The sequence below is a fragment of the Otolemur garnettii genome, unplaced genomic scaffold (genome assembly GCF_000181295.1).
Source record: "Otolemur garnettii isolate 467f Iridium unplaced genomic scaffold, OtoGar3 scaffold00033, whole genome shotgun sequence".
NCBI classification, from domain to species: domain Eukaryota; kingdom Metazoa; phylum Chordata; class Mammalia; order Primates; family Galagidae; genus Otolemur; species Otolemur garnettii.
The window spans coordinates 14,286,228-14,297,501 of record NW_003852428.1 but is presented as its reverse complement, the minus strand read 5'-3'; the positions used below and the strand labels follow the sequence as shown (position 1 = coordinate 14,297,501).

Genomic DNA, 11,274 nt, shown 5'->3' with positions numbered 1-11,274 from the left:
GGTGGGACCACACCTATGGTGCATCTTACAAGAGTACATGTGAAATTCACTAAATATAGAATATAAATGTCTTAACACAATAACTAAGAAAATGCTGTGAAGGCTATATTAGCCAGTTTGATGAAAATATTTCAAGTTGTGTGTAAAAACAGCACATTGTACCCCATGATTTCATTAATGTACACAGTTTATGATTTAATAATAAAAAAAAACTGTAACCTTAAACTGGATATCCATGTAAAAGAATTCATTTTCATAGAAGACTAAAACTAGGTCCTTATCTCACACTATACACACAAAAATGAACTCAAAATAGATTAAAGGCTTAAACATAAGACTGGAAGCTGCAAAACTAATGAAGAAAATATAGAGGGAAAGCTATACAATATTGGTCTGGGCATTATTTTTTGGATTTGATTCTAAACACTCAGGCAACAAAAGCAAAAATAGACAAATGGGATTATACCCAACTAAAAAGCTTCCGCACAGCAAAAGAAACAACAGAGTCAAAGAAAATATTTTCAAGTCATAAATCTAATAAGGCACTAATATCCAAAATATACAGAGCACTGAAACAATTCAATAGCCCAAACCCAAACAATCCAATTAAAAATGGGCAAAAGACAGGGATACATATTTCCCAAAGGATGAACAAATGTCCAAAGGATATATGAAAAAAGGCTCATCATCACCAATAACTGAATAAATGCAAATTGAAACCACAATGAGCTATCACCTCAGCCCTGTCGGAATGACTATTACCAAAAACACAAAAGATAACAGGAGAAAAGGGAACCCTTACTCGCTGTTAGCAGAAATGTGCATTCACCCACTGCTGTAGTGATTATAAAAGCTACATGAGGAAGGTTCTACAAAAAACTAAAAACAGAATTACCATATGATCTAACAATCTCACTTCTGAGTGTATCAAAGGGATTTGAAATCAATATGCTGAAGAGAGACTTGCGCTCCGATGTCTTATTGCATCATTATTCACAATAGTCAAGGTACAGAGCAACCTAAGCGTCCATCAGTGGAAAAATGGATAAAGGAAATGTGGTGTACATGCAGGATGGAATACTCAGCCATACAAGGGAAGGAAATCGTGTCATCATTTACAACAATGTGGATGAACCTGGAGGACATTATGCTAAATGAAATAAGCCAGGCATAGAAGGACGAATGCTTCACGGTCTAACTTATATAAGATATGTAGAATATAAAACGAGTGAATTTATGGAAGCAGAGTAGAATGGTAGTTACTAGAGGCTGGGGGTGGGAAGAATGGGGAGATGTTGGTCAAAGGGTAAGAAGTTTCAGGTAGTTAGAAGGAATAAGATTCTTGAGTTTGTTGCACAGCGTGGTGCCTATAGTTAGTAATAATTTATTTTATGTTTCAAAATTGTTAAGAGTACAAATGTCCTTACCACAAAAATGATAATTACTGGAGGAGAAAGATATGTTAATTAGGCTGATTTCATCATTCCACATTGTATATGTACAGGTTGCATATCCCTTAGCCAAAATGTTTGGAACCAGAAATGTTTGAGATTTTAGATGTTTATAGATTTTGGAATATTTGCAGAATATATACCAGTGGAGCACCCTTAATTTGAAAATTATGAATCTGAAATACTCCCAAGGGCATCACGTTAGTGTTAAAAATTTTTAGATTTTGGAGCATTTCGGATTTTAAATTTTTGGATTAGGTATGTTCAACTTGTATGTCATAACATCACTTTTTGCCCCATAATTATATATGTTATAATTTATCAGCTTACTGTAAATTTACCACCCAAAATGACTAACTAACTGATCCAATCTATAGAGGTGGTCAACATAAGGAACTAGGCCTACTACATTGACATGTACATGTGGTGGATATTTGGTCTATGAAAATTAATCAACTTAGGGAGGGGGTCAATGCAGAGAGGTGGTCAACAATGGAGGTTCCACCGTATATCATTCCATTCACATGGAATGTCCAGAATAGGGAAATCCACAGGCAGAAAGCAGACTGGTGGCTACCAGGGCAGGGTATGGAGAGTGACCACTAACGGGTACATGCTTTGCATGTGGGGCAATGAAAATATTTTGGAACTTGGTATAGGTGATAGTTTTACAGCAATGTATTTATACTAAATGTCACTTAATAGTAGCCTTTAAAATGGTCAATTTTATGTTATGTGAATTTCACTTTAATTAAAAAAAAAAAAAAAGGCCCACAACCTCACTAATTATAGGTTTCTTTACCCTGCATTTTTTACACTATAGGATTTTTCTAACATACCATGTAACACATTTGCTCATCCCCTCTCTCAAATATAAACTCCACAAGGGCAGGGCTTTTCTGCCTGTTTTTCTCATTGATATAATCTCTCAGCCCAAAAGAGATGTGGAGCAAAGGGGGTCCCAGATAAATATTTGTTGAAGAGATGCGTGAATGTATTACCTTTTTAGTGCTTCATTAATAAAACACCTTCTGCATTTCTTGAATACCAAATGAAAGGGAGATGATGGGAAAAATGTTTAAGAAGTCACAATATGGTCTCACCCATAAACTAAAAATAGAGAGGGGGAGAAAAGTATCGTGTGTCTCATTAGAATCTCTCTGCTCACCACATGGGAAGGAAATAAACCTCCTGACAGAGACTCAGAGCATGGGGAGACAGTATCACATGCTGAGCAATGTGATCCTTTTTAATTTGCAAGGATTAGAAATGTCAACATACATGGCAATTTCTTCTAAATCCTAAAAGATAAATCAGTGCATTTGATCTAAACTTAGGAGAAGAGCTGGGAAAACAATGAGGCCTGTAATGAATGCAGTTTCTGCATAAGCATATGACCCACACATGGTTCCAACCATATGCACCACGCAAGAAAACACTGTCATTTAAAACCCAAGGTTCTGTGCATTAGAAGTGACATACCAATGAGCTCCTTATTTCTGACGTCCAAAGCCATGTTCCGGAGAGCTGTGGCCACTGCACACACCACGCGGTCATTATCTATTCGGAGCAGCTCCACCAGGATGGGCAGGCCTTTTTCTTTCCGGACAGCAGCTCGGATGTATACTGACCACTGCAAAAAGAGGGAAGGCAAAGGATGTAACGATAAAAAGGAGGGGAACCCCATGTGCAGATAGCATGTTTGCATTTCAGACGCTGTTTACAGGAGCCAAAGAGGTTGGATTATCAAGACCTATTTGTAAAATAGGTTGAGTAGGTTAGACATGCATTTAAACTTTAAAAAAAAATTTTTTTTTTCTTTCAACATATGATAAAGGTTTCAGGGTTAATTGGTGAACCACCCTTGGTTTCTCTTGTGACAGTGTTTTTGGTACTTGGATTTGAAAGCTATTTGGGTGACATATATGTACACATGATGCTTTATGATATGGAGGTTTGGGACAGGCAGGTCTGGCCAGTGATATTAAAAGAAATTTAAAAAAGAACCCTAGAAGAGTAGAAAATGAGAATGGGTTGCATGGGGGTGATATTTTAAGAGAGCTTTGCCTTTGGAGATAGGGTATAGAGAGGAGGTACTGAACATACTGTCAATAAGTCGTTTGTCAGATTATATGGACTAAAGGAGTCAGGAAAAGGTAGGGGTAGAGTATGAATTTCAAGATCTTTAAAAAAATTTAAGGTAAAAATATATCATGTCCAGGACCATAATTTGATGTCTTATTTGTAAAATAAGACATGTAATTTGTTTTGGGTTGGTGGCTGCCGGCCTTAATGGGACACAGCTAACACTTCATATTAAAACACACTTGCAAAATCAGGATGGTAAAGCATTCCAATTCACTTAACTGAATGCAAGCCCAAATTTTCAGACATTTGCATATACACTTTACATTCTTCTGTAGTGTCCCAGAGAACATAAGACATAAAAATATAAGGGTTTAAAACCTGTCACAATGTCATTTATGATCTGATAAAATGACATTCATGAAACATGGTTGTGGAATCTGTGGCAAGGTCCTCCTGGGGACCAATCCTTCCCCACCCTCCCCCCCACTGGGCCCGCTCCACCCTCCTCCCCCATTGGGGCAGGCACCCCAGAGCTGGCTCTCACCTGTGGCAGGCAGGGAGCCCCCTCTGGCAGTGAACGTAGGGCATACGCCATGCCTGCCACATCCTCAGCCCAGCCCTGCATGAAATATGAGATTAAAAAAACAAACAACTTCATCCTGTCCTACGTTAGAAGTCACATTCACATAGTTTCTTATCACGATCAACTCATACCAGAGGCTTCTCTCTTGCCCCCACTTTATGTCTCAAGCTCTAGGAAGCCTGAGGGGAGAGGGAAGAAGTAAAACTCACTGAAGCATTTCATGGCTGCAGTGACCTATTTGACAGCCTCAACTTTCAGGAAGCTAAGAAATGAATGGTCAGGAAGGCTTAGACATAGAAAAGCACTGAGCCTTTAAAAGCACTTAATGGGATATGGATTTCTGGAACTGATGTGCCTTCCCAGGGAGGAAGCGCTTTCTCCTGGTACTAAATGCCAATTTCCATTGATGCATTTGACCAACAGGGAGAAACATGATTTCCTCTGGACACATTTGTCTCCCCTGCTCCTGGTACCCTTGTGGAAATGTCTAGAACCTTGAGCTTACACAGCCCAGTCATGATTGGGCTCTTCCCTAAAACTAAGGAGAGAAGCTTAAAAAAAGAAGAGAACGGAAATCAGAGTGTGGGGTCAACACTGATATATTTCAAGGTGACCATCAACAATACATTGTAACTCTGGGGAGAGATTCTTGACCTTCTGAGAGACCTGAGAAATATTCCTGGAAACCTAGGCAGGCTGAATCATGAGCCCTAAACATGAAGTCTTACCAATACTGCTCCATTCCAGCCTCCACGAACCTGCTTATACATATGTGCTTTCTTCTGATTCTCCAAACCCTGAGGGCACTACCATTATTTTATAGATGAGGTAAATGTAGACACAAAAATGTTAAATAACCTGCGTATAGGAGTTGCCTATGTCCCTGACTCTGGATCCTGTTAATCTATATCTAACTTTCCTTGTGCCATTGCCATTATCTCCCTCTGCTGTCATCTCATTCCTTCCCCCCTAATCCTCAGTGTCTCCCCTAATCCTCAGTGCTCAGTATCCCAGACAGTGCCCAGCCCTCCCTCTCTATCCTTCCAAACACAGAGAAGAGAACCTGGCCATATCTGAAATAAGCCAAGAATAAATGGATATAACTTTGTCCTTCTTAGAGTCCAGCTAATATATCCTTCCTGTATTTAATAGAAAAGATCAATTAGTTTTTGGAGAATAGTGAGAATCCTTCACCTTTGCTGGAAACTGGTTTGAGAGTAACAAAAAATGGCTATGTTGGGCCAAGAATGTGCATGGGTTACAGATACATGTTTATGATATGAGAAAATGGTCAATAGTGACATGTTCTCCCTAAGAGAAAAGGAGTAACCAGATAAAAGATTTGATATTTATAGGACTGATAGATAGAATATAATTTTTATTTTGAAATTTTTAGTTGTGTGTATAAAAAATTTCCAATATTACCATAATATACAACTCTGAAAAAATTATTTACATTTCATTCAAAAGATGATGCAAGTTTGCACAAGTTTTCTTGTCAATCATAGTTATGTGCTCATAATGCTTTTTAAGGACACAGCTTACCAGTTCTGGAGCAAGTGAAGTATAACCCACATGTGTAATCTAGCAAGAAGGAGTTAAAAAGCAGCACCCAGGGTTTTAAAAGTGGCTGATAGAAAGGAATCCCTGATATAGCCAAAGGTATTTGGAAAATGGGGACTGTTTCACTGGTGCACTCAGTGCAGAAACAGAGGGTCAATAATTTCTTCCAAAGGGGAGTGAGCTGCCAGGCCCAAAGATGCTGCTACATCCTTGATTTCTCTCCAAACTGCATTCCTTCCCACCCTAGCTTGTGAAATGGGTACTGTATCAACTATGAGTACAGATACTCAGAGTATGTATCAACACAGTTGTACTCATAGTTGATCCAATACTTTACGAACTCACCAATTAACCTTGGTCCTTATTTTAGATTTCAAATAACCCACTTGGTGCCCCTCTAAACTCCTGAGTTAAGGACCCTTTGAGTTGTTAATAGAGCTACTGGGCATTGAGTTCTAGATTCCTAAGATCAACTTGCCCAGATTTAGCAGGTCTGATACAAGAAGGCACGTGTAATTGGAATGAGTTGGTGTGCAACAGGACAATGTTTTGGGACAGTGAATGCTGAATGCCCCTGGTCCTTCTTGTTCATACCTCTTTCTGGGGAGAGGCTCCGGCCATTATTTGGCCCATCAAGGTGTTATCAGAATGGAACAGAGAAGAAAGCTTAGGGTTAGAGTTGAAGGCTAGAGGGTACAGATCCAGGTAAAAGATGGGAGATACTGAACTAGGACCAGAACAGGCAGAAGACAACTTTCCCTCTCCTTGTACAGAGCTTTCAAGCTGGGGAGGAAAGGATACAGTTTGGAGAGGGAGCTAGAGATGTAGCAGCAACATCAGGGGTCCGAGGGGTTGCCACCTGGTACCTGGAATTCCTGTATTAGTCCCCCTATGTTATAGGGCTGATAACCAAATTCCCTTCAAGGTGAGAGAGCACAGGGTCAAGGGAATCTGCTGCCCTTCGTGGATGATGGTAGCTGCCAGGTAAGACTCATCAGTGTCTCCTGTACCAACCTGGAGTAGGGCCTGCAGATTAGAAATGGTAACCCAGATGCAGGGCTAGGGAGGGTTGGGGAGGGTTCCTGTAGCCTCAGAGTAGCAGAGGGCAGCTCCCAGGGGTTGCTATGTCTTGAATGGGTGGGTGGATAAATTAGCTGTGAAAGAGAAGTTATGGACTCAGGGCTGCAGAGGGGTTACTTGGCTAGAGGGAGGTGACACATCAGAATGGTGGGCATGGATGGTGCCTCTCTGGGTTAAGGAAAGAATGTGACTATATCTCAGAGGAACTCAATGAGGAGGGAGGCAGAAGGGGGCCAAGAGAGCACCTTGGACCAGAGATGGTCCAATCCCCTTACCAAGTCTACACTTATCCCAGACATGAGGCAGCAGGGATGAGCAATGATTTCAGACTGAGACATGGATACCCCATCCCCATCCCCTGTGCAGGGATGAGTCTGTAAGAGGCCCAAGTTTAGCATCAATGGGGGAGAGGATGACCATGTACGTGGCCATGTTCTAAACCTGAAGGGATTGGGAAACGGCTGAATTAGACGGAATTTACCTAGAAACGTTTAGCTTGAGTGTTTTTATTTTTTCTTCTATTTTCAATCTGGCAAAATGAGGGCTCAGAGACAAACCTAAAATGAATTAATAAAATAGTTACTCGCATGTGAGTTTGTGTCCATTAAAGTTCCTGGTTGTATGTGTTAAGGATCTGGGTTACCTCTTTAAGCCCAGGATGCCTCATTCTAAGCTGGCACTTGACTTTTAAAAATCCCAGTCCAAACCTGGCAGAGATAAGAAGCAAGCTTTAGAGGCTGGGCACAGTGGCTCATGCCTGGAATCCCAGTACTTTGGGAGGCCAAAGCAGGAGGATTGCTTGAGGAGTTTGAGACCAGAAGACCCCAATCTCTATAAAAAATTTAAAAAAATTAGCTTTCCATGGTGGCTCGTGCCTGTAGTCCCAGCTATTTGGGAGGTTAAGGTAGAAGAATCACTTGAGCGTGGATGTAGTAAGCTATGACTGTGCTACCGCACTCCAGCCTGGTGACAGAGTGCAATCTGGTCTCAAAAAATAAGAAAAATAAAAATCCCATCCCAGCTATAAACACCTTTGATGGCTATAGCTTTTCCAAAATATTCTCCCCTGCTGGCACTGAGGCAATTCCATTAAGGCTGATTTATGTTCAAGGACATTAACACTCTAATGTAACTAGTTTTCCCCTCTTAAAATTCAAATATTTGCTAAATTACTAAAGATAGCATTCTCCTTTAAGTCCTAAATATTCCTTTCTGAGACCAAGCCCACTATAGTGCTAACATTCTGAATTTGTTGATTCATGCTATATACTTTAAAAGTATCCTTGGTTTAGAAGTATAGTCTGCAATGAAATGGTTTTGTTAAATGATCATTTTCCCATTGACTTTCTTTATCAAATTAGCTATTCCTCATTTTATTTTTGACATGGTAAAAAAAAAAGTCACGTTTTAAAATCAAACTTTTCCAAACATGATTTCATCTTTTAGAGCATTTTACCATGTTATAGTGTAACAGGGGCACAAAAAGCTACACAATGAAAAATATATCCGATGGGCTTGGTTCAGATTGCACAGGATTCTGAAAATTGTTCCTGGATTTTTTACAATGCCACATTATTTATGGTGGCTTTGCAGTCTCATGGTAAGAGGGCAGAAAGTATCCCACCCTCCAAAAAACTTGATCAGTTTTATTTTCCCAGAAGTTTACTACAAAGAGAATGCTTCAAATATTCAGAAACCGTGGCTTTTGTGGTGCGTTTCATCTTCTTTCTATAGTGGATTATGATCTGAATTACCAAGTCCTTCCAGATGGGAAGAACTCTGGTTGGTGGCCACAGAAGGATTTATGAATCCTTTATGAAGCTGGGTGGTGTTAGCACAAGGGCTTACTCTACAATGGGTGTAGGATGCAGGCAGGGGTCAGCTCTTTATTGTCAGAGGTTTGCTATAGAATTATATATGTTTGTTTTCCAAAATTTCAAAATTCATTGTAAAAAGTGACTAGCAAAGAATTCTCCCATCAAAATGATTAGCAAAGAATTCTCTTCTGTTACAGGGCCATAAATCAATATAATAAATAAAAATTTTCGTTAGGATAATGGCAGCCATTGTGTATTGAAGTGTTTTATTTGCTGTTTGTATTTTAAAAATGTAAGTCACATTTGCGCAAAGACACTTTTGCTGCGTGTGTTCACATGGTGCTGAAAATATTAATAACCAAGCAAGAGATTTTCCTGGGGGAAAACACGTTGAGATGCACTTTTGCGGTGAGAACAAATAAAGGTCCATGCAAAAGCAAGAGTGACCCCGAGGAAGCATCCAGTCAATGAGCAATTTGGCAAGTATTCCTGTCTCCAACTCTGAACTGATCGCAAGGATCAGTAATTTTCAGTTTTTAAAAATGTTTTCAAGAATAAATCTTTTTGAATAATGAATGTTTTTTTAAAATTGTGAATGTAATCAAACATTAGAGATATCATCACTGTGTGCAAATGCACTTGGAAATGCCATTTGGGGAACTAAGTATGACCTGGTAGATCATAGGCATTGCAGGGTGAGGCTGCCTGTGCTGCCCTAGATCTTACCGTGAGGCCCTTGCACATTCCTCAGTAATGAGATCTTTGTGAACACACCACAGGGAGAAACTGACCACCATGGGGGTTCAAAATGAAACTGCTAACACTCTGTCTTCTAAATGACAGTGAGGAAGGTTAAGAGGGCTATGCTCTGAGCCTCTGTGTTCACAGCCATGACAGATTCTATGATACTTTTAATCTGACATAAAGGAAAAAAAGTAATTCATTTGTTTTTTGTTCTAACTCGTGAGTTACCAAATCAGAAAATTTTTCTTTAATGTACCTTATATCATTCTTTTAAACATGGTGCCTTATGAGTGAAGGGGAGCTGGGCTGTGTATTTTTCTTTGGGAGCCAGAAAACAGGCCATTTTTGTGATATTAAGAAATTTCTTCCTTTTGGTGTTAGGGAGGGGGAATCTGAAATTTGTCTATGACACAGTCTGGAGGGACCGTGCCGACGGCCCCTTTCAATCTTGCAAGTATAAAGCACAGTTTTTGTTAAGCCTACTGGTAGTGCAGTAACTTGAAAGCAATTACTCGTTACTAAGTTACTGTTTTCTTCTGTATCATGAATTGAATATATTATTAAATCTTTGTCTCTGTAGAAGAGACAACTTTATTTTTCTTAAACCCTGATTTAGATCGCCTTACTGTAATCTAATTATTGTTTATTGTTGGTGGGGTCTGAGTTTATGGAAGCATTTGCCTACTAGTAGCTGGGAGCTGGGTCAAGATTAGGCAGGAAGACACCTAGGTGTGATCTTGATTTTCATAGGAGAACACTTCTTGTTGTGGATTTGTTTCTTTTTACTTTTTCTTCTTTTTTGTGTCCAGCTGGTGGATGGGGATAACCAGAGCAGTCTTGTAAGTCACATGTTGAAGACAGCATAACACCTGCTAGACTGGGTGAATTGATTCATAGAGGGAAATTTCTTGTCTTAAACACCTACCCTTAATTGTGACATGAGGAGAAAATAACTTCTATCTTGTTTGAGCCCTTGCACATTTGGGGATCTCTTTTTCATAGCAGCTAATGTTGCCCTTGTTAATAATATAATAGTAAAATGAACTCTTAAGTCACTGACTCCTTGCCCTAAGGTTTTAACTAGTGATCCTACCACTTCCTTGCAAAAATGACCTCTGAGACACCTCATGCCTATGCATCCTCCTATTGGAACCTCTGGAATGACATGAATATTTTCAGCATTCTTAACTTTTCATTTACATGTTTTTTATATTGTAAGAGAAGAGACCAAGTTGTATGTATCTCAATTGTCTTCTAATTTCTAGTACACAGTTGGAGACTAAAAAAAAAAAGTTTAACTGATGAAAGAAGATTGATTTACAGTATCAAGTGCTTGTGATTTGAGAATACCATTCTCCACTGAAAGGAGAGAAAAATGATCAAAAAATGATGAAAGCCACTGCAATTATATATGGGCCAGCACATTCTAACCACTTCAAAAGTACTGTTAGAGTTTGGAGCTATCACGTGGTCCTTTGGAGTCTTCTCTAACTCCAAACTAATCCCTTCATTCTGTGGTCCTTGTGTGTGGTGCTAGAACCTTTGACTTAGGGTTTTTAAATATGTGTTTGTGTGACTAGAAGAAAATTATTGAGGTGGCATGACCTGAAATGTCATAGCTGTCATTACGCTATATCAATTCAAGCGAGTTTTTATGTGAGAATTCTGCCCTGGTGTGACTGCCCAGGTGATTGAAGAAGTCAGTTCCCAGGTTAGCCATGTCTTTGGCTGGGCTTATGAAGGGGTTTCATTTATAGATACTTTGACAACTGCTCTAGGTGTAATTGGTGGCCTGGGAGTCTCCTTTAAGGACAGGTTGTGTCGGAAACCAAATTAAAATCAACTTAATATATTTTTGAGCCCCAAAGGTTCAGCTGTTTCTCTGGTGCTTTAAGATGTCACCTCCCCCTCTTCTCATGGACGTGGCTGCTGATGAGATGCTTCCTTA

General features: G+C 39.6%; 1 protein-coding gene across 6 annotated transcripts in view; it reads right to left on the bottom strand.

The window, feature by feature from the left end:
- Positions 1 to 11,274, bottom strand: part of CTNND2 (catenin delta 2) — an 889,124-nt gene that overhangs the window by 102,529 nt on the left and 775,321 nt on the right. For all 6 annotated transcript variants that reach the window (XM_003789546.2, XM_012805017.1, XM_012805013.1 and 3 more), the window contains one exon: positions 2,934 to 3,084. In XM_003789546.2, coding sequence (XP_003789594.1) covers positions 2,934 to 3,084 — 151 coding nt within the window. The remainder of the gene's footprint in view (positions 1 to 2,933; positions 3,085 to 11,274) is intronic.